Consider the following 26501-nt stretch of genomic DNA (forward strand, 5'->3'; position numbering starts at 1 on the left):
ACACAGTTAAATGAATGTAATAGTTGATTCATCTCTCAGTTCTGGTTTCTGCCTTCCTACATACTAGGCAGGCAGACAAAGCTGCCCCCATGAACTGGGCTTTACAGAAGGTCCCATACCAGTCCCGCTGGGATAGCTGAGCACAGAGGCCAGCTAGGAGTTGGGGCCATTCATGTGTTCAGGGTGTTCTCATCTGCTGTAGGGTAAGCTGGCGGTGCATCCCTGTCCTCCTTACGCCCTCGCCTGGGGTTCCAGCAGCATTGTGGCTGCAGGCTGTGACAAGAAGATTGTTGCTTATGGGAAGGAAGGCAGTGTGATTCAAACCTTTGACTACAGCCGGGACTCATCAGAGAAGGAATTCACCACAGCAACCACCAGTCCCAGTGGCCAGTCCATTGTTATTGGCAGCTATGACAGGTACCCTGTACCTGATGGAGAATTCTCCTCTTTATAGTCCTTCCTTTGTCAGCCATACACAATTTTTAATGTCTCTCTTATCTCCTCTCTATCGCAGGTTACGGGTTCTGAACTGGAGTCCACGCCGCAGTGCCTGGGAGGAAGGCAAGCCCAAAGAAATAGCTCACCTGTACACCATCACAGCTTTGGCATGGAAGAGGGACGGCTCACGGATCTGTGCGGTTTGTATCATCAGTCAGGAGTCCCACACCAGGGGGATGTTTGTGCCTGGGAGCAAAGTGGTGTGCTCAAGGGAGGGCTTTGAACATGGTCATATGGATGTGGTCACACGGTCACCCAGGGGTGCAGTGCAGATGCTGAGGCCAAGACCTTATTGCTAGGGAGCTGCTGCATTTGGGTGTGTGAGTGTGAAGCTGTAAAACCTTGTGACTGTTGGTATGATGGCTCACTGGTTGCAGCAGCCCTTTTCTCTCAGCAGCATGCTGAGGGCAGCATAGCTTGTCCAGAGCAGTCTCTGGAGCATTCTTTCCTCTGGGCACCTGTGAGAAGTAGTATACAAACTGATCTGCTAATTACACTCTGTGTTTCTGTGCTGTGTTTTCAGTTCAGCATTCTCTTTTTTCTTCCTTCAGCTATCAATCCTTCATCTTCCTTTCTCTGAAGTCAAATAATTCTTTAAATCTCTTTAAACTGATCTTTCTGCATATTTTCTGTAGTAAGTTGGCTAACTCAAAATACTTAAATTATTTATGAAACATGTTATTTACAATTTTTATTTAATAGTTTTTATATATTTTTGTGTTAAGCAATCAAGAATCTTTGAAATTTTTTCAGACCAAAAATTATTGAACATGTGAATAAATATTTTCAGAGAAGGGGCTAAGGGGTAGGAGATCGGTGGAAAGAATGGGTGTATTGTAAAGAAAGAAAAAAAGGTGAAAGGATTCTTCTGGAAAGGAGGAGAGAATAGGAGGCTGGGAGAATAAGAAGTGGGAAACTGAGAAGAATAATGGGAAAGATGAGGATAAAGGTGGTTTTTAACCCCACCTCCTTCTGCCCCAGATTCATGCCAGCATTTGGTAATCTTCATTTTTCTGAGAATGGCTCAATCTTTCTGTTGTCTAAAGAAAGTCAAAAAAGGGCTGGTCCTCCTGCATGTGGGTGCTTGAGCCTTGTTTTCCAGAACAGCTGGGACTGGTGTGTTTGGTTCTCACCGCTGATCCTCTTAATGTAAGCAGGGTCTGGAATATCTCTCCTTGACAGAGTTCACTGACCACATGATGTGGTTTTATCCTCAGGGCACGCTGTGCGGAGGAGTTGAGCAGTTTGACTGCTGCCTTCGCAGAACCATTTACAAAAATAAATTTGAAATTACATATGTGGGACCAAGCCAGGTAAGAGAATATCTAATGAGGTATGAAATTCCTGATGAAAATGAAATGTTTGCCAGAGCTAGATGCGTTTGGAGTTCTGCACCTATGGTTTGTTCATACCAACTTGTTGAGGAAGACGGAGGGGATATGCCAGGGACAGGGCTAAGGTTGGGTGGGAATTGGCTAGGATGAAAGACATGGAGTTCATTTCCTACCTTGTGAATTTCTGTAAGGTACCTTCATGTCAAGTGCAGACTTCTGAAGTGATATAATTTCAGCCAAATTTACCTTGTTCACAATGTGGCAGTAAGGGTGAGCTGGCAGCCTGGGCACTCCTGAACAGTCAAGGGAGAGAGTACAGGACTCTTCAAAGGGGGCTTATCCTTGGGGGCCTGAGTGGGTCTCCAGTTACGCTAGTAACCTGTAAATGACAAAAGTATCTACTACAACTGTCGTGCCATGCAAAAGGAATAGTAAGGTTTTTAAAGAAAGCAGAGGGAAATGATGTGAGGAGATATCTAAACATCCTAGTATCATCTATTGCCTAATCTTCTACAGGGCAAGAAGTCTGCGCTGTTCCTCTGTGCCAGGCATCGTGTTGCTTTTTCTCACTTTCTCTAGGTCATTGTGAAGAGCCTCTCAACAGGAACTCGAGTTGTGTTGAAATCCCAGTATGGTTACGAGATTGATGAGGTGAAGATCTTAGGGAAGGACCGGTACCTGGTGGCCCATACCTCAGATACATTACTGCTGGGTGACATCAGCTCCAACAAGCTCAGTGAGGTACTGGAAAACCGCTGTCATTTCTGGAGTGTCAAATGCTTAACTTCAGAACCCAGAGGGTATGATTTTTGCATGTGAACAATACCTCTATTTTCAAAGAATCATAGAATAATTCAAGTTGGAAGGGGACTTGGGAAGTCTCTTATCAAACTTACTGCCCAAAGATAAATATTAAATTCAGATGTTGTTGCTCAGGTCCCACAATTTCTCTAGTTCTCTGTTCCAATGCTTTGCTGTACTCATGGAGGAAAGCCTTTATCCAAGTCTTCTTGGTATTTTGACTACGGTTTTATGACCACTTTTCATCCTTTCATTTGGCTTCTGCCAAGAAAAGCCTGGCCTCACTGTATTAGAGGTTTCCTAAGCCTTCCCTTCTCCAGACTGAAGAAGCCAAATTCCTTCAGCCTCTCTTCACAGTGTAAACGCTTTACTCCCAACCATCTTGATGGCAGTGTGCTGAACTTGCTACAATTTATCAGTCTTTCTTTTACTTGGGGGCCCAAATCTGGATGTTTTACATATATGCATTCCAGGTGTGAATGTATAAATCTTAGTGTGTTTAAAAGAACCAAAATAAAAAATTGTCATAAGACAATTCATGACTGCATCCTACAGCTTATGCCAGTGCCATTTCTGGTACCAGACAATTCACACAAAACTGTCCATCTCCTGAGCCTCACAGTGCGCTGAGTGCTGAGCCCATGTGCTGAGCCTGGAGAATGTAGGAAATAGACTGATATCTAATAAAAGCATTAAATAGGCTCAAGGACATGGACATATTTGCATTGTTCACAAAGGTGTCACATACCTTTAATCAGACTGATGGTGAGCTAATCAGTCTCTCTTGGAGCAGGAACTCTGTCTGGAGATTTACACTGGAGAATGCTGATAACTTGGTAATATAACTGAGAATCTGGCCAGAATGAAGCTCCCAAGTTTCTCTACTTCTTACTGCACAGAGCTTTTCTTTCAATTGCACAGCTATACTCACTTCTCAGAAAGAACAAGGCTGTGAGATGTCCATTTTCTCTCTTGCTGTCTCACTGGAGTTCCTTTGAAGCAGGAAGTTGGAGTTTATACTCTGTAAAGAAAGAGGCCTGCTGTAGCCTCGGATTTCAGTTTTCTGCTTCTCTGGCCACTTGTCTGTTGTTACCACAGTAACATCAGTGTATTCAGCACACAGAGATCCAGTGCTCTACTCAAATTCCCAATCAGTTGTTCCCCCTCTGGCACTATGCTGATCATCCATTGCTAGTATGACTCTAAAAAACCAAAGGGTTTCAGCTACATGTGGTGAGGTCACTGCTCTGGTCACCACTGGTAGCAGTGATTCTGTGGCTATGATTAATAGAGGCAAAGGAGCTGTTTGGGTGCTTTTTGTGGTAGAGCTGGTCTGGGGAAGGTGGAGAAGGGCCTGTGAAGGATAGGATAGAGGGAGTACCTTGGTCATTTGAAGGCCTCTTGTTCAGAAGTCACTAATATACTATACAAAGAAAGCTGGAATCTGAAGCTGAGTCTAAAGAAAGGAGAGGAACGTGTGGAATTTGCAAGCTGGGAATGACTGAAAAACAGTGTTGGCAGCTAAAGTGATGGAACACAGTCCCTTGTGCAGTGTAAGTCTTGCTGTCTGTTGTGGGAGCCAAAAGCTGGACAGTGGACCCCATCATCTGCAGACTGGTCCTGGTGGAGCTGTCAGCCTGTCAGCCTCACACCGTGCCATTGTTTTGCAGGTGGCCTGGCAAGGATCTGGGGGGAATGAGAAGTTCTTCTTTGAGAACGAGAATGTAAGTAGGATGGAACAGAATGCTCCCCATGAATGGTGTGTAAAGCTGTGTGTTCACAAGCAAGAAAAGTGTCACCCACGTTTCTGGAAAACCCTGTTTCTTAGCAGTTTCCTGGATTTAGCCTCTTCATGCAGATTCCAGTCTGCTTCTTCCTTGTACTTGCCTTTTCTGCGTGCCAGGTACAGAACAAACACAGTGTGGACTGACAAGTCACATAAGTCATAACCCTGAGGGAGAGAAAAGCAATAAAAGAACAATGGCCAGAGCAGGTGTTAGAGATACAGAATACAGCTGTCGTGGGGACAGCGTGACTTCTGTGGGAATGATACACCCACAATTAAAATCCCAAGCCTTGAGGAAAAGCTGTCAGTCACAACAAGAAGACAAGAACAGCTTCTTAATCATTCCAGAGTATTTAAATTTAGATTTGTGTGCAGCAGAGCTCTTTCCTGTACCCCTCACTGGCAGGAGTGAGTGTTTCTGTCGCTTTACTCTGAAAGTGTATTCCCCTCTCACCATCAGGTCTGCATGATTTTTAATGCTGGAGAGCTGACACTAGTGGAATATGGAAGCAATGACATTCTGGGGTCTGTCCGCACAGAGTTTATGAACCCTCATCTGGTCAGGTAATGGTTGCATCTGCCTGTATAACCAGCTCAGGCATTTAGTAAAGTGAACTCAGATATATAACTCTGCAAGTGTCCCACACTGTAGAATGCAGCCCCCAGACACCCACTTCTCACAGTGACCAGTGATGGCTTTTGTTGCCGCATTACTGGCTTTACAAGTTTTAGAAGCACAAGAGCCTCTTTTCCTCTGATCTTGGTGCAGCCTGCCATGGCTGTTGCTGAAGAGGGACCTCCTGTGCACGTTCTCAGGCAACTCTGCATCCTGCTGGTCCTGGTACAGAGTTGTTAGGGACTCAGTTGCCAGAAGGACCTCCTCTGTCCCTCTAAAATTCTATACCCCATATTCTAATTCAGGAGAAGGGGGGATCATGGTCTGCTCAGAGCAGCGTAAGTAATGTGTTATTGGGGTCCCCTCCTCCAGAAGGGGGAGCTTCTGGGGGGGAAGCCATGGATCAGGAAGGTTTGTTCTCACTTGAGACACTGAGGAACTGAGGAAGTGTCACAGGTCAGAGAACTGCCAGAGGCTCCATGTGCTCAGGGAAGCTGCAGGGAAGTCGGGGAGGGACTATGTGATTCAAATACGAATTTTGAAAGTAGTGAAGGTAATAGTCATTCCCTTCAAATCACAGTGTCCGTATCAATGAAAGACAGCAACGAGGCGTGGATGAGAACAAGAGACTGGCTTATCTGATAGACATCAAGACTATAGCAACAGGTGACTGTAACCCTCCTTTCCCTTCCCTGTATTTTGCCAGCCTTCCTTATTCCTTTTCATTTTTTTGTGCCAGGCAGCACATCCCTGAAAGGTCCTCTGTGCATTCCCTCCACCAAGCAGCAGATTCTTGAAGTTTCCCTTTGCATTCCCTCTGCCTAGCAGCAGTCCACTGGACACCAGGCTGTCCTACTTTTGACAGGATAAGCCTGTCATGCACACAGCAATGGGTGTCTGTGTGTCCTGGACCCAGACTCTGTGTTGCCTGCATTGCCTATGAGCTGTGTATGCTCACAGACAGCTGCTGCTGAGAAGTCATCAAAATAAAATGTCACTGCTGTTTGGTGTTCATGTCACAATGTCTTTGCTGAGGGTATTGCCCTAAATAGATCCCAGGCACCTGATTCCCCTGGCACAGCTTTGAATGTTGAGCACTTTGAGGTACATCAGCTACTTACACTGTTTTCTTTCTTTCCTCCTCAAGTGGACCTTGTTGGTGGCTATAATGCTGGCACAATCAGTCATGACAGCAAGATTGATTGGCTGGAGCTGAATGAAACAGGCCACAAACTGCTCTTCAGGGACAAGAAGATGAGGGTGAGTGGGGCACCCCAGGCCATGTGGCAGGGTGGTGTGTGTGAGGAGAGGTAGAGACAGACATGCTTGAATGGAGGGAGGGAGGTGAGAAACACACCTGAAATACTCCTGATTTTTTGCTTACTGCTCCTTTGAGGAAGATTGACGATTACCAGATTGCATGAGCTGGCAGTGTTGCATTCTTGAGTCACAGCTAATGTTGAACGTAGTTACTAGACATCTTGCTTCATCTCATCTCACCTGAAAATGGAGATCATAGGTTCTTCTGTGGTACATATGTCCATGGTGTTCAAAAAGTCATGGCAGTCAGGTGAAGCCCCAGTGACTATAAAAAGGAAAACATCATACCCATCTTTAAAAGAGTAGGAAGGAGGACCCAGGACTACTGACCTGGTAGCCTCACCTCTGGGGCTTGGAAGATCCTGGAACAGATCCCGCTCCAAGCAGTGCTAAGGCAGATGGGGAATGGGAAGGTGATGGAGGACAACCAGGTGAGGTAGTTTGGGACAGCCAGCGTGGCTTCACCACCAGTGAGTCTTGCCTGACCAACCTAATGGTCTTCTCTGATGGAGAGACTCCATCAGTGAACAAGGGAAGGGCTATGGATGTCATCTATCTAGATGTCTGTAAAGCCTTTCTCACAGTCTCCCACAACAGCCTTCTCTCTGAACTGGAGAGAGATGGATTTGATGGTGGACTGTTTGCTGGATGAGGGCTTGGCTGAACATTCACACCCAGAGGGAAGTGGTCAACAGCTCAGAGTCCCAGCGGACATCAGTGACAAGTAGTCCTCCTCAGGGGTCTGTCTTGGGACAGTGTTATTTTATATCTTCATTAACAGTACAGATGAAGGGATAGAGTACACCCTCAGCAAGCTTGCACATGACACCAAGCTGAGGGTAGAATGGCACACCTGAAGGACAGAGCCATCCAGAGAAACCTGAACAAGCTCCAGAGCTGTGCCCATGGGGATCTCATGAGATGTAACAAGGCCACGCATAAGTTGTGCTGAACCAATCGCACAGTGAGGGCAGCAGGGGAGGGTGGGTTCTGTTCCTCTGCCCTGTTTAGGTGAGACCTCATCTGCTGTGCTGCTTCCAGCTGTAGGGTCTCAGCACAGGACAGATGTGGAGCTGCTGAAGCAAGTCCTGAGGAGGCCACAGAGATGGTCAGAAGCCTAGAACACCTCCTTTATGAGGAAAGGCTGAATGAGTTGGAATTGTTTATCCAGGAGAAGAGAAGGCTCTAGGGAGACCTAAGAGCCCTTTCCAGTGCCTAAAGGTTCTGCAAAAGAGCTGTAGAGGGGCTTTGGACAAGAGCCTGGAGTGAGAGGATAAGGGGGAATGGCTTCCCACTGCAAGAGGGCAGGATGAGATGGGATATTGGTGAGAAATTCTTCCCTGTGAGGGTGCCGAGGCCCTGGCACAGGTTGCCCAGAGAAGCTGTAGCCTGCCTCATCCCTGGAAGTGTTCAAGGCCAGGTTGGACAGGGCTTGGAGCAACATGGGCTAGTGGAAGGTCTCCTTGCCTATGGCAGGGGGTTGGAACAAGATGATTCTTAAGGTTCCAAATCCAGACCATTCTGTGATTCTATGATTTCTCCAGCCATTTTGGTACAGATTGAAACAGGGACCTTCTTATTCTCTTTTGATAGGTGTGTCACGAGACTAGCACAGTTCTCTCTTCTTTTTCTCATCTTTTCTAGGTCAGGACAAGGAGTAGGGACAGTCTGGGACTTTGCAGTCACAAGATATCATATAACACCTTCCAAATTGTTATGTTTGGTTTTGGGCAGTGTGTTGTACAAACAACTGATCTCTCACCTTATTGCTAGTAGTCATTGCAATAGGACTATGCCTGGGGTGGAGAGTTCAGCCCAAAATTGCAGAGTAAGGACCTTCTTGGTCCTGTAGTTTTTTTTTCATTCAGGACTTTAGAGACCATTTTCCTGTTCCAGCTCTGCAGCTGAGAGGGAACTGAAGCAGCACGAGGCATATTCTGATTTATATATGTCTGTGCCAAGCTTTAAGGGAGGCAAGAGTGTGTGGCTTAAAATGCTGCAAGGGTTTAAAAAGGTCTTCTAGCAATGTGTAAATAAGTAAGAGATTTTAGGATGTGTGTCTTGCAAAAAGTCTGTTTCCTGATGGGTAATGTCTGTTTACAAGATGCCTGTTCAGATGTTCCTGCAATGTTTGTGTGAGCTAGCAGCCCAGCCACAAGTCCAGCTGAGCCTGTTCTCCCCTCCCACCTCCAGCTGCAGCTCTATGACATTGAAAGCAGCACCAAGACAACCATTCTGAACTATTGCTCCTACGTGCAGTGGGTCCCAGGCAGCGATGTGGTGGTTGCTCAGAACAGGAACAGTCTCTGCATTTGGTACAACATCGATGCTCCAGAGCGAGTCACCATGTTTCCTCTGAAGGTAAAACTCTGCAGACTTTGATTGCCTCCTGCAGTTTGTTTTTCTTCTTCCTCATGTGTGTGGGAGTAGCAGTGGTGGTATGGCAGAAGGGAGACAGAAAGGAACTGTTAGTTTCTTTTGAACAAAATATGAGCTCATTTGTCAACTTTGTGGCAGACATATCTGGCAGAAGATGGAGCAAGGAGCTGCTTCATGGCTCAGTCTGCTCAGTGCAAGCTCATTCAGAAGAACCGTGTCTGACAGAGCTGTTGCAGTGGTCAGGGGTGTGCCCTCATCCCTGAAACCCCACATACTTCAGATGAGCAGGGAGTATTGACAGCAGGTACTCTTTCTAGGGGGATATCGTAAGCTTGGAAAGGAATGATGGAAAGACTGAAGTGATAGTGTCTGAAGGGGTGAACACTGTGTCTTACACCCTGGATGAAGGCCTCATAGAGTTTGGAACTGCGGTTGATGATGGGGATTATCACAGGTAAGTGCTGGATACGCCAGTGAGGGTGGCAGGTAGCTCATATCACATGCCAGACACCTGGCAATCAATGACCCATGAACAGCAGCAGCACAGCTTTCCAGAGTTGAACTTCAGACTCTCAGCATAATGTTGGTCTGGTTATAATGAACATCAGAGTCCATCAGGAGAGATTTTTCAGCTTGTGCCTCCTTGCAGCTTTATGTTTTCAAACTCAGGGAGAGACTGACCAGTCTGGTCCCACAGACACCAGCAGGGCGTTGCTTAAGGTAGTTGTCAATTAATTGCAGTGAATAAATGTCTCCAGAGCTGCCAGATGTGAAGTGGTGCATGGATGCTTTCACTGCTGCCCTTCCAGGGATGGTATTAATATTATGGAAACATCCAGCAGCTGGGCAGAGTAAAAGCTGACTTCCTGAAGTGGTCATGGCAGCCACCTGGGTACTGCTGACACTCTTAGAGGCCTTTTAAAAGTGAACAGGGGTGAAAACTTCATGTGTTCATAGCATGGTTGTGTCTTCAGAGACTTCCTTAGCAGGGACTTGTATGAGACAGAACACTTTATATTTGTCCCGCACTGCTACAGCCTTCTGCCGAGCATCTGCCTCTAAGTACCTTAGCCCAGGCAGGAATAACCTAGATCTCTGAATTTTCCCCTACTTTGTCAGGCTCTGTGTTACACTGTCCTCTTCAGAGCTGGGCACACCCAGCTGGCTTTGTTTCCAGTGCTGCTCTGGTTAGGAAGCTCCTGTCTCACATTCTGGGATTTTCCCCAGAGAGCTCTTCTGTCACTAAAATCTGCAAATCTCTCTGTCTCAAGGGCTACTGCATTTTTGGAGACACTGGAAATGTCCACAGAGACTGAAGCCATGTGGAAGACCCTCAGCAGACTGGCTTTGGAAGCGAGACAGCTGCACATTGCAGAGAGGTACATCACATCTTCATGGCTTCAACATGCTCTTTGCTAAGTCCCAGAAACCAGGGTCCAGCTAAAGATGTGGCTCTGTGTATAGTCTGGAATATTGACTGCACTGGAAATTTACATGTTCTCTATGCCAGGCCATGACTTTGTCTTTTCATCCCAGCCGGTAATGCCAGAACCAGGGGTGGGAATAAATTTTTGTTGATGGTAACCCAAAGCTGTATATAGCAAGGACTCAGAGAGCTGACAGACATGAACAAGCTTGAGGCATTGTTGAAGCCTGGGGATGCGAAACATGAGCCTTGGTCATGCTCCTGGATTCTCCCATGGAGCAGGGCTGGAGGGCACATCTGAATATAGGTCTTGGCAAAATCCTTCTCTTGAAGTAGGGCTCCCTCACCTCTTGCATTGCTGAGCTGAGCCTGCTGCCCAGTTTCTGATTTTCCTATCTTGGACCAAAAAGTGGGCAACAAAACCTGGTTATTGACTAACTGCTTTGCATTTTCCAGGTGCTTTGCAGCTCTGGGAAACATGGCAAAGGCTCGATTTCTGCATGAAACCAATGTCATTGCTGACCAGGCAGCTCAGGAGCACGTAAGTCAAACTTCTCCTGCTCTGCAGGGCAGCGGTTTTCCTATAAACACTCGCATGTTATCTTCTGTATCCTCGCTCACCAGTGCCATGCTCCAGACCAGTACCTCTTCATGTAGAAACTGCTGACATTGTCTTCCATCCACAGTTGCCAGGTCCCTTTCAAGGCTGGCCATTTTATACTTTAAATCAAAGCAGCCATTTTCACTGCTATGATTCTCAACTGTCTTTTGTTTCTGTAATGACCCAGCCTCCACCTGCAGTGCCCTCCATGTTCCACTCTACAGCCTGTTCTTTCCCTCAGCAAACTGAGCTTGCTGCTGTTGTCTGCAGGGTGGGGATGGCACAGATCATTACCTGGTGCGGGCCCGCTTGGCCATGCTAGAGAAGAACTACAAGCTGGCAGAGATGATCTTCCTGGAACAAGTGAGTAAAGGAACAAGGAGTGGAAAAGGTTCTGTTTATTTCTGGGCAGGGAGGTGTGTGCCCTAAGAGGAAAGGAAGATGCTGCTTGTTCCTAGGAGAAGAGTTTTCTCCATGAAGTGAGAAGTGAGTTTTCTCCACTTGTTCTGAGGTGTAGGATTACCCTGAGATGCATGAAGAGTGTGAGGGAGGATGTATGTTCAAGTAACGGAGACAGTTCACTTTTTCAAGTGCACATCTAACCCTGCCTGCTGTGAGAGCTCTGTGGCAATGTGCCTGCTCCTAACCTGGAGCCTTTGGGTTAATGCTTTGCTTTCTGACACAGAACGCCACAGAGGAGGCCATGGACATGTACCAGGAGCTGCATATGTGGGATGAATGCATTGTGGTGGCCAAGGCCAAGGTACAGAATATTGCTGCACTGGGCTATAGGCCTGCTTGGTAAATCTTCTGGCTGGGAGTCCATTCAGGGTCTGTATTCTTTTCACCTGCCCTACCTTGTTTCTGCTTAGAAGGGCTCCAAGTAGAAGGGAAGGTTGCACTGGGTTGCAAGACCTGTATGAATAGAAAAAAGCCACTGAAATTGGTTTAGGAGTATCTGTGGCTTCAGAAAAGAATGGTAGTGCCATGGTACACAGGGCTGGCATTGTAGTTTCTGGTAACTGGACAACAAGAGGCCTGGTGTTATGACCAGGTGTTCAGAGCCTGCAGGATGAGCTGGACAATATCTCATTGTACCCAGGTCAGCCAGTTCTGTGTTTCTCCACAGGGACACCCAATGCTGGAGAAGTTGCGTCGGGGTTACTACCAGTGGCTGCTGGATACCCAGCAGGAAGAGAAGGCTGGGGAGGTCCAAGAGGGACAGGGAGACTACCTGGCAGCCATCAGCTTATATCTGCGGGCAGGGCTGCCAGCCAAAGCAGCACGGCTAGCCATGGACAGGGATGAACTGCTCACCAATGCGGATGTCATCGATAGGATCTCCACGGCATTGATCAGAGGGGAGCTCTATGAACAGGTGAATGGCCCTTCCCATTGGGCTTTCAGCTTAGGGGCATCAGGGTCCTTCCCCATCCTCTGCACCCGTGAGACACAAGGGGGACTGAGCTGGAAGGTAGCAGAAGTAATTCTGTGTTGGTAAGTTTGTAGTTAACACTTACTAGGAAATCCTCACTGTATCCATTGCACATGGGTGAGGTCTAGAATTACTATTATTAATCAGGAAAAAGATCACATCTGATTGGAAACATGTCTCCAGATTGTAGAGTGTCAGTAATAGATAAGGAGGCCCTTAGGAAGATGGGAATCAACAGGAACAGAATCGTGAATCAAACTGAAATCTTGATATCAGTGTGGAAATGTCAGTGCGTCCTCATAACAGAATAAAATATGTCATAAAGATAGTCTAAATGCAAAAGTTAAGGAAGCAAAACAAAGGAATTGAAGGCTGTAGAGCCACAAATATCATAAAGAAAGGATGTGATTATTCTCTGTGTCTAATAACACCAGAAATTGATAACTTATTGTTCGGTGGCAGTTTTAAAACCAAAGGGTGCTTTTTTCCACAGCACATAATCATGTTATTAGAAAGCAGTGCAGAGTCAGTCACTGCTCAGTATCCTGGCCAGCTGTGGCCTCTGGCATGTGCTTAAGAAAGGAAAATAAAGAACAGGGCAGGCAAATACAGGGTTGTGCCTTCCCTTAGTGTGTTTTCATGGGGTCCAGCAGTTTGCAGCCTATAACATACCTGAACAGCTCTACTTTTGTGTTTAAGAGCTCTTGATAGATTTTACTTCCAGGAGCTTATCAAATTATTGCTTGAACCACACGTAGATTTTAAGTTACAATTTTGGCTATGAGTTACCCAGTTCAGTTAGATGTGTGAAAAAAACGCACTGCTTTTTGTTAGCTTGTTTTATTCTCCTTTATAAATTTAGTCTCAGTTTATCTTCAGCATTTTCTGGCCATTTCATTTTGATGCAAGAGAACTTTGTAGTTTTTCAAACCTGTCATCTTTTCTTAAGCTTTCAGTTGAAAGAATAACTGGAGCTCCCAGCTACTGGATGTTGTTACCAAAATTACAAATAGTTCAAAAATGATTGGACAAATCACGGAGGTGTAGAGTCTGTCAAAAGCCATTAAATATGATGATGTGAGGAGGGCATCACGACAAACTCAGGCAGCTTCTACTGTGCAGGTTGTCAGAGATGGACAAATAGAGGAAAGGCTGGTATATACTTACTCTGTTACTACAGTTCTTCTCTAGATGTGTGGTCTTGCCACCATTCAGTGCTGAAGGGAATGAGCCCTTGGTCTGCCTGGGTGGCTGTGCTGGGGTCAATCAGCAGGGAGGACAATTGTCTTGGCACATGCTGTCTTTCCTAGAAGTTCCTTAATCCCCGTAGACTTGGTTAGTTGGGAAGGCAGAGCTGGTGCAGGAGTGTGCATAGAACTGGTAGGGCATGATGTGGGGGGATGGTGACTCTGGAAACTGGCAGCTTGTATCTGTCATTAGGCTGGAGACCTGTTGGAGAAGCTTGGGAACCCACGGAAGGCTCTGGAGTGCTATGGCAAGGGCAGTGCCTTCCTGAAAGGTACTGTGCTTGATATGTTCCTCCCCTTCACCTCCAGCAGGAGCCTGGGTACTCTGGCCTGGTGGCAACATGAAATATTGCCCTGGAGCCTGGAGATGCCTGGATGCTCTGCAGCTTCCACCTATTGTATAATGTTACTTCGATGATGATAAGTGTACTTGCACATGTGGTCCCAGGGTTGCCAAGCCCTTCGCCATGCCGACTGCACCAGCATGGGTTTAACCCAGCTCTCCACGGGGTTACTCCGTGTAACCCACAGGAGCTGGAGTGGCTTGGACAGTCACCATTGCCCTCCTTCTGTGCCAGATCCAAGGCCCATGTTTGCCCCACAGTTCTGCTTCCCTACTGGCCTCAGCATGACAACTCTTCTCTCCCCTTACAGCCGTGGAGCTGGCTCGCCTGGCGTTTCCTGCAGAAGTTGTGAAGCTGGAGGAGGCCTGGGGAGACCATCTGGTGCAGCAGAAACAGCTGGATGCTGCTATTAACCATTACATCGAAGCCAGGTGGGAGCAGTGGAAGGCTGTATAAGCAGCAGGATACTGGCAGGGCGTAAAGTTGATACCTTTGCCTTTATCAGCAGGGGGCTTGCCTGAGTGAACCCCCACCACCCTGCTTAGCAGTGCCCTTCTTGCTTGTGTGCACCAGCCACTGATGCCTTCCCACATCTCTCCCAAGGTCTTAGAGTGCTGATTGCTCTTCCCTGCTGTCCCAGTTCTTTCATCCCCCTTAGCACTGCCAGTTACTCAGCTGCTTTATGCTGCTCTAACTCAGGGAGCTGAAACAAGCAGCAGAGTGCTCTAGTCTCCCTGTCATAGCGTAGCTAGAGGAGATGCCTGCTGCGTGGCTCTAAAGACTGATGGATTTGGTGCCAGGTGCTCAATTAAGGCCATTGAGGCAGCTTTGGGAGCCCGGCAGTGGAAGAAGGCCATCTACATTTTGGACTTGCAGGACAAACAGACAGCAGCCAAATATTACCTCAAGATTGCCCAGCATTATGCAGCTTTACAGGAGTACCAGGTGAGGCCACAGACCACAATCACCACTGCTCTGTGTGTCCGTTGGATATATTGAGTGTGGTCTTTTCCTGGCAGGTTGCAGAGGAGCTGTACATTAAAGGAGGCCAGACCAAGGATGCCATTGACATGTACACACAGGCTGGGCTCTGGGAACAGGCTCACAAGGTAAAGTCAGAAGCCAGAGCTTCTGTGAACCTCACCCTGCTTGGTGAGATGTGTTTTCCATCAGGCGGTGGTAGTGCCTTGTGCACCAGTACCTGGTCAACCAGTACTCTTCCCAAATACACTTGCAGGGACATCCAGTAGCCAGCAACAAATCCATTCCCAATAGTCCCATCCTGACCGTGGCCTTCTCTCTGTCACAGCCCCATGTGGGTGTACCTCTGGCACAAATGGCCCTCTCCCAAGAGCTGGTCCTGTGTGCTTTCTGACAGTGACTGCCCATTCTTTGCAGAGCATGTAGCATAGATACCTGCTTGTCAGATGAGAAGGAAATATGTTTTCCCTTTCTCCTTCACTCTCGTGTCAGGAAGTTGCTGTCCATTTCTCCCCTGTGTGTTCCTTTTGGCAGCTGGCACTCAAGTGTATGAGCCAGGAGGACGTGACTGTGCTGTACATAACCCAGGCCAAGGAGATGGAGAGACAGGGCAAGTACAAAGAAGCAGAGAGGTGAGTTTCTTCCAGTACTGGTATCAGCCCTGAAAACTTGGCTGTAGTGAGGAGAAGCCCTTTCCTGGGTTAGAAGGGGAATTTGGGACTGGGTTTGGAATGGTCAGAGGAACTTTCTCCACACATGGAGAGCTAAAGCTGATATTTCAGGATGCAGAAAGATTTCAGGGACTGGTTTTGTCCTTGGCTGAGCCGTTCGGATGTGCTTGTGTTCCCAGGCTGTACATCACTGTGAATGAACCCGATTTGGCCATCACCATGTACAAGAAGTGTAAGATGTATGATGAGATGGTTTGCCTAGTAGCCAAGTACCACAAGGACTTACTTGGAGATACTCACCTGCACCTGGGCAAGGTGAGTGCATCTCATGGCAGGGGATCAGCTAGGCCAAGCAGGGGCAAGATTGTTGTTATGAATGAGTGTTTGAGATGGCTTAAAAAATCAGTGGCAGGGGCATGAGAAAAAGTCAGGTTTAATATTAAGCATCAAAGCACAACAAGTTTGTTGTCAAGATTCACTCTACTTACAGGACAGCTAAGGCACAACAAGGGAAAACAGGCAAAACAAAACCAAACAAAATCGAGACAATCAAAACAAATTAAATGAGAACTATCTCCAGGGGTGTGTGTGTGTGTGTGCATGACAAAAGACAATATGGGAAAGGATAAAAAAGAACACAGCCTAAAAGCTTAACAGTGTTCAAACATAGGAGTTCTTTAACTTAACTTATACCTTTAGCCTAACAATTTAACATAGGAAAACATTTAACTTACACCTAACTTAATTTATAGCTTAACCTTAACCATCTAACAGAGGAATAGCACTTAACAGCATTTAGCCTAACTTATAACTTCAGAGTTACATTTAGCAACTCAGCAGAAGAGTAACACTTAGCAACACTTAGCTTATAACTTAGGTTTAATAACTTAGCAAAAGAACAACACTTAGCATTTAGGTAAGTTTATAACTATAACTTAACCTTACTTAGAGGCCAAACTTAGATTTCCAAGATACTTTAACATCTAAGAAAGCTGCATTTCTCTCAGATTTGCTATGGCATATGTGCATCTTCATGCGTTCAGACAGAAAGAGTCAGTGCCTACAAGGTACCTGTGAAAAATTCCCCCCAGAGGTCAGTGAAATCCTCACTTTGGAGGCCTTTGTATCTCCCAGAGGGCGAAGGATTGGGCCTCGAGGAGTGAGGGTGTCAGCCCAGGACATGTGGTGTTTTGGTGATCCTCCAGGTATAGCAAACCTGAGGATTTGCTGGCTCTGAGAGGTGTCCTGCCCCCTGCCCAGACAGAGATTGCTGGTTGCAGCCCACTGTGGTCCCAGGAGAGCTCAGAAGGGTCTCATTTTGGACTGCTGTTTGTTGGGTCAGAAGAGAGTGGGCTTCAGTAATAACAATGTTTCATCCTGGCCAGAGTTTGGGTTGGCATTTTCTTTGAAAGTGGGAGAACAGGAATGTTACGCCATTCAGGTAATAAGAATATTTTCCAAGGCTGGTCATAAGGAAAACAGAAGCACATTAGACAGCATCAGTTTCTGGGAGCAAGACAGTGTTTGTGATAAGCTCAGGAATAGCTGAGCCCAGGTGGTGTTTTCAAGGCCAAGGCCTAACATTTCTCAGATCACCCTACAGCCTGGAAAGGAGATGGGGGGAATGCACCACCACAAGTGGCACTATCTCATGGCCTCTGACTGCAGGAGCTGGAGGCAGAGGGACGCTTGCAGGAGGCTGAGTACCACTACCTGGAAGCCAAAGACTGGAAGAGCACAGTGAACATGTACCGAGTGAATGACATGTGGGAAGAAGCATACAGGGTAATAATCATTCACAGCCTCCCACCTCTGCAGGGGTCAGGTTCTGGTTGTGGGATTCTGGTGGGAACTGCTTTGTTCACTGCAAGTTCAGAACATTTGGTGTACACTACCCAGCCTCAGAACTGCCCCAGCCCTGGAAGCCTATGGGCCTCTCAGTCTGCAGCATTGCACTCCAAAAGCAGGGTTTGACCTTTCTGCTGTGCTGCCTTCCTCCAGGTACTGCTCTGCCCCTGATCACTGCATCCTGTTGTACCTCAGAGGTGTTGCTCTGGCCACAGCCCCCCCCAGCACTGCTCTCCTCAGTGTGGCCATGGAATGCCTCAGTGCTCTTCAGTGTTGCCTTGGAATGCTGGGGTGACTTCTGTCCGAAGAGTGGTGTGGGCTGTGCTGAGGCAGCAGCTGTTCTGTTGCACCATCCATGTCTTTATCTTACTCTCCCACTCACCAGTACAGTGGTTGTCACAGAAGGGTTTGTTGAGAGGGAACAGATGGTTTTGGTGCTCCCTCGTGCTGGCAGGCAACACATGAGAGGGGCTAAATCTTCTGAAGGTGAAACAGATACATTGGGTTCATCCACTTCCTTTCCTTTGGACAGGTCGCCAAGGCACATGGGGGTGCAAACTCCCATAAGCACGTGGCCTATCTGTGGGCCAAGAGCCTGGGTGGAGAGGCAGCTGTGAAACTCCTCAGCAAATTTGGTCTCCTGGAGATGGCCATTGACCACGCAACAGACAGTGGGTACGCAGGTGCCTCCACCCAATGCTTCCCTCCCCTCTGCCTGATGAGGGAAAAATGTATGGGTCAAGATAGCTGTGTGCATATGGTAGCTGCAGGTCCAGAAAATGACATGTCTTCCCACCCCACCGTGCTTCACACAGGCCTTCCATGTGCTTGACACATCCCACTTCTCATCTTTGCGTCAGTCTCTCAAATGCCAAGTCTGAACTGGGTAGGCAAATGCAGTTTGTCTCTTAACCTATGCAGTGGAAGGCTTGTGAGAGACTCTGGGCATGAGAGGAGGTACTTCTCTTGTCACCAGAAGTAACTGCCTGCCACAAAAGCTTTGGCCCTGCTCTGCAGCTGGCCAAGTGTCTGCCTGTATGGCCAGTCATTACTGCTCTTCCCGAGGCTCCCACATCTCTTGGGCTCTAAAAGCAGGTGTGAAGAATCCAAATTTCCATAGTGGGGACTCTAAAAGCTCCTGGTCAGGAACAGAAGGAACGGGCCATGCTAATTCACTTGGGACTCCCTGTATTCCCCTCTCTCTTCTCCCAGTGTCTCGTGCTTTACTCAAAGTCTTTCCTTGATGAAGGCATACTCACAGCACAGAGTCCTCCTCTCTTTCATTGCAGGGTCTTTGAGTTTGCTTTTGAACTGGCCCGCCTTTCCATGAAGCAAAAGATGCCAGACATCCACTTAAAGTATGCCATGTTCCTAGAAGATGAGGTAATTTTCCCCCTGGAACTGGTGAAAGTTCTCTAGTCTCTCAGGTAACTGAGCAGTTGTCCCTGGGCTGCTGCAGCAGTCACAGTTCTGGCTGCAGTCACTGCACGTCCAAAGGGCTCCCTGTGGCAGCACCATGCTCCACACTCCTTTGTGTCATAAATCCTCCCTGCCTTGCGGTCAGTAGGGGAGGTCATGTGGTGATACCAGAACAGGAAGGTGTGCAAACAAACCACTTCTTCTCCTCTAGGGCAAATTTGAAGAGGCTGAAGGAGAATTCATTAAAGCTGGGAAGCCCAAGGAAGCTGTGCTGATGTATGTGTCCTCCATATCCTGGCCTGCTGCATCTGCTCTCTCCATGCAATGCCGGCCTGGTTGCCTCTCCAGCACTGGGCTGCTCCTTCTCATCCTTGTTAAATCTCATGTTCTGGTAACATCTCATCCTCCCAGGTTTGTGCATAACCAGAACTGGGATGCTGCGCAGCGTGTGGCTGAGGCTCATGACCCAGACAGCGTGGCTGATGTGCTTGTTGGACAGGCACAGTTTGCCTTTGAGCAGAGAGAGTTCCAGAAGGCAGAGGCCTTTCTCCTCCGAGCACAGAGACCTGAGCTGGCCATAAAGTACTACAAGGTGAGTGCAGTCTGCAGCAATGTCATTGCCTTCCTCACTGGACAAGAACCTTATTTAGATGAAGAAGTGAAATTCACCTCCCAGCTCCCCCTGTCAGCTTAGTAGCCAAAGAGAAACCATTTACTCAGGGTTTCTAGAGGAACTTAATTCTGACCTGAAGACTGAACCACTGGATTTCACATCATAGCTTCAGGCTCTCACAGTTTGAGATGATGTATCCTGTCAGAATAGGGGTGGTCCTTGGTGTAGCACAAGTGGGTGCATTTGGAGGCTTAAGTGCCCGTTCCAGTGAGGTAGCTGGAATGGATGAGCGTGTTCCTCTGAGGTAGGTAGGGGAAGTGGATAGACATAGGTGCCATTTTGGGGGAGGAAAGAACTGGGTGGTGCTGCTGTGGTTGTTTCTTCTAGTCGGTTCTCTGGCAAGATGGCATGAGGGGGTAGATGTGTTATGTGATGGCAGGAGTGTGGGGAATCCTGGTGAACTGGTGAAAACTTCTCCCCATTGTGCCTGTGCAGGAGGCCGGCATGTGGAGCGACGCCCTGCGGATCTGCAAGGAGTACATGCCTAGTCGACTGGGAGAGCTACAGGAGGAGTGTGGCAGAGAGGTTGGCAAGAAGGGCTCCAGGTAAGGAGTGCTGTGGTCAGGCTGCAGGAAATAGCCTGGAAGCTCTTCCCCATGGCCATTTTGCTGATGCCTTTACAGAGACAGCCTGATGGGATCCCTGACATCCACTTGTTTCCTTCTTGAGGACTCTGGACTTCTTACTGCATAGGTTTCCTATCATCCTTTCTTATTGCTTTGGGAGGCTTATTTCCGCCATCCAAGGTCTCCTAGATGGCATTTTGCCACACTTACAAATCTCCATGGTGTCCTGTACTGCCATTGCATCTCCCCAGGGTCTTTGGTCAGTTCTCTCCTCAGGACTGTTTCATGTTCTCTGTCACATGCCCCACTCTGTCTGAGGTCCCTGCTTACCTGTAGTGTGCACCTCCCTGCCCACACCCTACACACTGCCTACAGGATCTCTGGCTGCATCCCTGTCCTGCTCACAGCCTGCATTCCTCCCTGCAGCGGAACTGAAGGGCTGCTGGAGCAGGCACGGGAATGGGAGCAGGCTGGGGAATACGCCAGGGCAGTGGACTGCTACCTGAAGGTGCGGGATCCCAGCAACAGCACCCTGGTGGAGAAGTGCTTACTGAAGGTACCATCAGGGGCTATGATTCCCTTCACCTTCCCTTCTTCTTCCTGGAAACTCTTCCACAAGCTGAGTGCACCTCTGAGATCCCTGTCACTGCAGGGCACAGGAGAGCCTGCAGGCTGCAGTGACTGCAGGGCTGAAAGCCTTCATAGCTCTTCTCTTGAGCCATGATGGGCTGTGCTTATCCTGCATGGTGCTGCCCCCCTTGCTCTGGCACCACTGCCTGTGGCAGGCCCATGCCTGTGTGCCCACAGCTCCCTGCACTGAAGAGCTGCACTTTATGACTCAGCCCTTGCTAGAGGGGCACCGTGTGCTCTGTGCCACCAGCCTTTGCACTGTGTTCTCGCTCAAACTTCCCACACCCAGTCCTTGTGACAACGTCTCCCTCAGCCCTTGTCCCTGTGTCCAACTTCATCAACAATTCTGTCCTTGTCTGATCTCCTGTGCGTGAAAGTAGCTGGGCTTTGCTCCTCTGACTTGTCAAAACAACCTGCCATTTCTCCCCTTCCTCCATCACTCAGGTGCTTCCAGCTGTCAGTCTTTTATCTGGGACTGAGCACTTCCCAGCTTTATCCTACTCTCCCACCATTTTTATCAACTGAGCTGCTGACAATTTCTCTACACAGGCTGCTGAGTTGGCTGTGAAATTCCTGGATCAGTCACAGAGCATGGAAGTGACACGGACTGTGGCTCCTCAGCTGGTGGCCATGAAGAAATACAGCACGGTGAGGACTGGCTCCTGCCCCCAGACTGCTGAAGAAGCAGTGACATTGGAATGGAGAGCTCTGTCCAGGGGAAGGAGGTCAAGTCACATCCTGGGGTGATGGGTGGATGGATGGCTTTATCTAGAGGTAGACCATGCAGAATCTTCAAGGAGGATGAAAGAGATGAATGAATGAATTAATCAATCAATCAATCAATCAGTTAATCAATGAAGTCCTGGAACAGTGAGACCCAGGCCTTGGGAGGGGGCAGGAAAGAGAGGAGAGGCTTATCTTTTGGGAAGAGACTTCCTGTTGTGTCTGTGTGGTGGTCCAGCACCAGCTTCAGCCCAGGATACAGGGAACCCTTGGAGTTTTGTCTCCCATGGAACTGTCTCTGGCCCTGCAGGCAGCTGAGCTCTACCTAAACTTGGACCTCATCCAAGAAGCTATCGATGCCTTCATTGAAGGGGAGGAGTGGAGCAAAGCCAAGCACATGGCCAAGGAGTTTGACCCCAGGTATGCCCTGAACTTTGCAAACTATACCCTTGTTCCCTCTCCCACCTCCAGCTGATCCTTTGTCCTATCTTGTACTGTCCTGTTGCCCCTAGGTTTCCTGCATTCACAGGAAACATTCCACAGTGGCCTTTCCAGGCTCAACAGGGTACATTCTCCACAGCTACCCTTCCGAAGCCATTTAACATTCTGACATTTTCCTATTGCCACACATCCCACAGAAATTGTTATCCCCTTTTGTTTCACCCCTATCCCTATCTCCTTTGCCATAATTCTGTGCATGCACTTCGTTCTGAAAGCCCTGTTCTCCTCACATATTATGTTGTGAAGAGCTGCCTAGACCCTTTCCTGCCCCGTCCATCTGTGCACCTCCAGCCTGCTATCAAGACATAGCACAGCTGGAAGTCCACGGGTTCCAAAGTTGAGTCCAGTCTCTGCACTGATGCAAGACATGATTCTTGCTGCCTTTTGGGATTCTTTCTACCCACAGGTCAGAGGAGTACGTGGACCAACGTTATAAGGAGTATTTAAAAAAACAAGGAAAGGTGGATTCGGTATGTATTTGGGATGTCTCACAGCCTAGGGAAGGATGCCAGGACCTGTGCAGATCCTTGGGGCCTTTCTCATGGGCCTTTTGCCTGACTATGAGTGAGAAGTCTGTATGTGCCTGTGAGCCATGGCTACTGCATTCCAGACAACAGAATCATAGACGAGTTTGGGTGGGAAAGGATCTTAAAGCTTATCCTTATCTCATTAAAGCTTATCTCATTCCACCTCCTGCTTTGGGCAGGGACACCTTGCACTTGATTGGGTTGCTCCAAGCATGTATTGCTAAGTCATGTCCAATTTGTTGTCCACCATCACCCCAATGTCCTTCTCCTCTGGGCTGCTCTCCATCCATTCTCCACCCAAGCTGCATCTGTGCATGGGGTTGCTCTGACCCAGATGCAGCACCTGTCACTTGGCCTTGTTGACCTTCATGATGTTCACACGGGCCAGCCTCTTCAGCCTGCCCAGGTCCCTCTCAGTGGAAGATGAGTCACACAGGATCTGTGATTTCATGCTGTGGAGGGGAAGAGACTGTGTGTCTGGGAAAAAAAGACATGGGTGACCTGATGCCTGCTTGGATGGGAGTGGGAAGTGCACAGTGAATTTATGGCTGTTTCCATCCTTAGCTTGTGGGAATTGATGTCATGGCAGCTCTGGATATATATGCAAAGCAGGAGCAGTGGGAAAAGTGCCTGGAGGTCGCAGCTAAGCAGGTGAGTGCCTGTGTGAGCCCTCAGGGACAGACCTGGGGTCCTGGAGCCTTTTAGTGGGGGGGACAGCATGGAGAGCCACTGCAGGGGCTCAGGAAGCACCATGCCACTGTGCCCCTCATGGCCAGTCAGGCTGAGTGGGGAAGTGCTGGAACCTGGAAGCATATTGTGTTTAAATTTTGTGATTAATGGAGCATTGGAAGAAGCTAAATGAGTTGGTTGGGCTGGAAGTAATTGGTACCATGGAAACAGGGATTTGTAGAAGAAAGCCTTCTTTCTCTATGTTCTTGAGAGCAGTGGTGTCAGTCAGAATGAGACATCCTAGTCAGTAAAGCAAATTTGACGTTTTTTCAGTTTTACTGACCTGAAACGAGCAAAATTACCTCAGCAGACTAATGGAGAAAAGCAAAATGAAACTGTTTTGCTCTTTCAAGGCAGTAACAGGAGAAGACAGCTCTCGATTATCAGATGTACTTTGAGGGATGGTTTGTATTCCGTGGTTATTGACTAGTGATTGGTTATTGAATGGTTATTGGTTAAATGGTTGTTGATAATGGAGGTAACCAAGGGCAGGAAGTTCTTTGCAGTGAGGTATTGGTTCAGATTGAATAACAGAGCAGCCTTGGCAGCAGCGTCTGCAGTTGGTGTGGATATCACAACTTGTCACTCAGGCCAGCACTGAAACTTCGGGGAAGCGCTAGGAATGTCTGGGACTGCGGTTTTATAACTTTGGTTCCAATAACCTAAGTTTGAGTTCTGCTAGAGTGAACTTGATGTCTCTTAGACCTGGGCTTCCCTGTGATACAGATGATCTCTGTTGTAGTCATTGTTCTCTAGGGAGGCTCCCCTATTGATATTCTGCTTATCAGGAGCCACAGAGAATAACTGCACACTCCATTTAGTGGGAAAGACTCAGTTTATTGTATGGGGCACCACAAGGCCACATTGAGTCTAAGATCTTGGTGTCTGCTTGTGCCTCTAAGAGCATTAGCGTGACCCTTTTCCGTGCAGAATACAATCACTGACTCAGCTGCTCTACAGTGATAACACAGCAGAAATGGTACATTTATCAAAACAGATCACATACCAGACTTAATCTTTATCCCAAGATTTACTGAACATGGTGCTTCACCAGCACCCCATGTGGGTGTTTGAGTTCTGGACACCTCCTGGTACACTGTTTTTTTTTTCTGCATAATAATCTTGCTTCCATTGCTCAGTTTTTAACAGGATTGCACATTTTGTGCCATTTTCTCCCTCTCATTTCTATATTTATGCATGTGTGAAGCAGTTCTTTCCTCACTTGAATTTCTGTGAGGCCAACAGCAGTGCTCAGCACTGTCTATGGGGTCAGCACAGATATGAGCAGCACCCTAAGAAGGTTTGCAGTCCTGGAGCTGTTACAGCGTGTGGATAATGGACTAGAGCAGCTTTGTAAATCACAAACATCTTCACCCAGGGTTTTAGTTACTTTCTTTGTTAGACTAAGGGCTGCTTTACAGTTGGTAGCTGTGTTGACACATAGTAGAGGTGCTGCATCCTTCAGGTGTTTGGCAGTATTCCTTTGGCAAGTGGTGAACAGCTGGAAAACAGCTGTATTTGCATGTGTGGAGGATCAGCACAGCATCAGCTAGCCAAGATAAAGGTGTCAGCAGGACTCAAATCCAAACCCAGGTGTGCTTCGGGCAGTCTGGCACTGATTAAGTGCTTCAGTCTTTGGGACTCAGCTGTGTGGGGTTGTGCACACACAGCTGAATCCATCCCCATCAAGTGGCAAGTCTTCAGTTCCTGCATCTCATGCTGCTGCTTTCTGTCATCCCAGAGCTATAAAGTCCTGCACAAGTACGTGGCTCTGTATGCAACACAGCTGATCTGTGAGGGCAGCTGGGATAAAGCCCTGCGCCTGTACGTCCACCACGGAGCACCTGCCAACCCACAGGTAACGAGGGCAGCAGGACACCCCTGCTGGGCTGTCCCAGTGTGTGTGACCTGCTGCATCAGTCAGGCTCCCAGCCTGAGCTGGGATTGCCTCGTGTTCCGCATGTGCAGCCCTGCGGTGGATTCTTCCAGAGGGCTGAAGGAAATCTCCCAGCTTGTTTTGCACAGGAAGGAGCAGGGGAAGTCAAGTGTTGGAGTGCCTTGAGCACCAAGTTCAGAACAAAAGGAACCATTTGCCTCTGAGAGCATTGGCTACAGGAAGCATGCTTCCATCCTTTCCTGTTTTCTTGCCTTGTCCCCAGCACCCCTTCCAGCCAACAATCTGCAGCACGGCCAATCTGGCCCATTTTCTTGGCCTGTGCTTGGCAGAAGGCGAGCTCAGGAGTCCACTGACTCCTCAGCTGTCTCCTTCCACACTTCCCTCCTTTTTGTTGCAGAATTTCAATATTTACAAGCGTCTCTTTGTGGAGATGGTGAATGCACCTGGCATGAACTGTGCTGAGGCGTACTCCAGCTGGGCTGACCTGCGGGATGTGCTCCTCAGCCTGGTAAGTGTGGCCGTGGCCACTGCTGCCTATTCAACTCCAGCCCCAGGGGGACTCGACTGAGCAGGAAGAAGAACCAGTCTCTTGACAGGTGTCATGGGCAGTGTTTTTAGAACACAAGCTAAAGGTAAAGAGCTGGCAGTATGGACAGTAGGAAAACAGGATCCTGTGAAGTGGATGTGGCTGAGCAAGAGATGGCAGAGAAGGAGACGCTGTGCTCCAGGCCAAATCCTGGGAATGGGTGTGGACACTGGCCATTGCAGAGCTCCACGTGTCACTGTGACATGGGAGCTGTTGTGACATCTTCTTCTTGTCCTACACCCATATTCAGCAGCTTTCATGGGGAAGGCACAGAGCTACTGAGTCTGGAAAAGATGAGTCCTCCACATCTCCCCATGGATGCTTAGAGCTTTCTGCTCCTCATTCCTGTCCAAAGCACCTCAGCCAGAGCCCATGATTGCCTTATCTCTTTTCCTGTCCCACAAATACCTACTTTGAGCATAAGCAAAATCAAAAAATCCTCCCTTTGTCCATCCAGACTCACCCCTGCTTCCAGTGTTGGCTATTGTTGCAGTACTGGTGGCTCTCCATGGCTCCCACAGCCTCCTTCCTTCAGCATGCTTTCAGACCCAGAGCACCCGAGGCCCAGCCCTTGTTCAGTCCCAAAGGTGTTTCAGATACTTCCCTGTCTCATGTGGATGAAGAGTGCCCTCGTGCTCTCCTGCTCTCAGCTCCTCTAATTTTCTCTTATCAGTGTGAAAACTTAGCGAAGTCCAGTGAGACAAACACTCCAGCCCATGAGGAGTTTGAGAGGATGCTGCTGATTTCCCACTACTGTGCCACCCGCTCCGCCGCGCACGGCCTCAAGCAGCTGGTGAGGCTTTGAAGTTCCTCTGCCAGGTCACCACCCAGAGTGGGGAATCCTATGGGGATTTGCAGGTTTGGGGCTGTTCACAGGTTACTATTCCACTTTGCAAATCACACATCATAGATGCATGAGAATGGGGCTGCAATAATCTGGGAGCCCACCACTAGCAGGTGGAA

General features: G+C 48.2%; 1 protein-coding gene across 6 annotated transcripts in view; it reads left to right on the forward strand.

The window, feature by feature from the left end:
- The window catches only part of IFT172 (intraflagellar transport 172), a 38354-nt gene that overhangs the window by 7261 nt on the left and 4592 nt on the right, over positions 1 to 26501 (forward strand). For all 6 annotated transcript variants that reach the window (XR_001332147.2, XM_088052711.1, XM_088052712.1 and 3 more), the window contains exons 8-42: positions 203 to 417; positions 515 to 638; positions 1716 to 1811; positions 2412 to 2573; positions 4304 to 4357; positions 4880 to 4983; positions 5616 to 5701; positions 6183 to 6295; positions 8549 to 8716; positions 9052 to 9188; positions 10006 to 10113; positions 10617 to 10701; positions 11032 to 11124; positions 11447 to 11524; positions 11891 to 12139; positions 13637 to 13715; positions 14098 to 14218; positions 14588 to 14732; positions 14807 to 14896; positions 15303 to 15400; positions 15619 to 15754; positions 17108 to 17224; positions 17820 to 17962; positions 18577 to 18670; positions 18918 to 18982; positions 19118 to 19298; positions 19815 to 19924; positions 20372 to 20501; positions 21125 to 21223; positions 21609 to 21718; positions 22206 to 22269; positions 22891 to 22977; positions 24797 to 24913; positions 25350 to 25460; positions 26212 to 26331. Coding sequence is in view for 5 of the 6 variants with exons in the window: in XM_088052711.1 (XP_087908837.1) it covers positions 203 to 417; positions 515 to 638; positions 1716 to 1811; positions 2412 to 2573; positions 4304 to 4357; positions 4880 to 4983; positions 5616 to 5701; positions 6183 to 6295; positions 8549 to 8716; positions 9052 to 9188; positions 10006 to 10113; positions 10617 to 10701; positions 11032 to 11124; positions 11447 to 11524; positions 11891 to 12139; positions 13637 to 13715; positions 14098 to 14218; positions 14588 to 14732; positions 14807 to 14896; positions 15303 to 15400; positions 15619 to 15754; positions 17108 to 17224; positions 17820 to 17962; positions 18577 to 18670; positions 18918 to 18982; positions 19118 to 19298; positions 19815 to 19924; positions 20372 to 20501; positions 21125 to 21223; positions 21609 to 21718; positions 22206 to 22269; positions 22891 to 22977; positions 24797 to 24913; positions 25350 to 25460; positions 26212 to 26331 (4089 nt within the window). In the remaining variant the exon portion in view is untranslated. The remainder of the gene's footprint in view (positions 1 to 202; positions 418 to 514; positions 639 to 1715; positions 1812 to 2411; positions 2574 to 4303; positions 4358 to 4879; positions 4984 to 5615; positions 5702 to 6182; positions 6296 to 8548; positions 8717 to 9051; positions 9189 to 10005; positions 10114 to 10616; positions 10702 to 11031; positions 11125 to 11446; positions 11525 to 11890; positions 12140 to 13636; positions 13716 to 14097; positions 14219 to 14587; positions 14733 to 14806; positions 14897 to 15302; positions 15401 to 15618; positions 15755 to 17107; positions 17225 to 17819; positions 17963 to 18576; positions 18671 to 18917; positions 18983 to 19117; positions 19299 to 19814; positions 19925 to 20371; positions 20502 to 21124; positions 21224 to 21608; positions 21719 to 22205; positions 22270 to 22890; positions 22978 to 24796; positions 24914 to 25349; positions 25461 to 26211; positions 26332 to 26501) is intronic.

This window comes from Pseudopodoces humilis, chromosome 3 (genome assembly GCF_049639895.1).
Source record: "Pseudopodoces humilis isolate 2021_Gansu_Grassland_sample_001 chromosome 3, ASM4963989v1, whole genome shotgun sequence".
In the NCBI taxonomy this organism is placed as follows: domain Eukaryota; kingdom Metazoa; phylum Chordata; class Aves; order Passeriformes; family Paridae; genus Pseudopodoces; species Pseudopodoces humilis.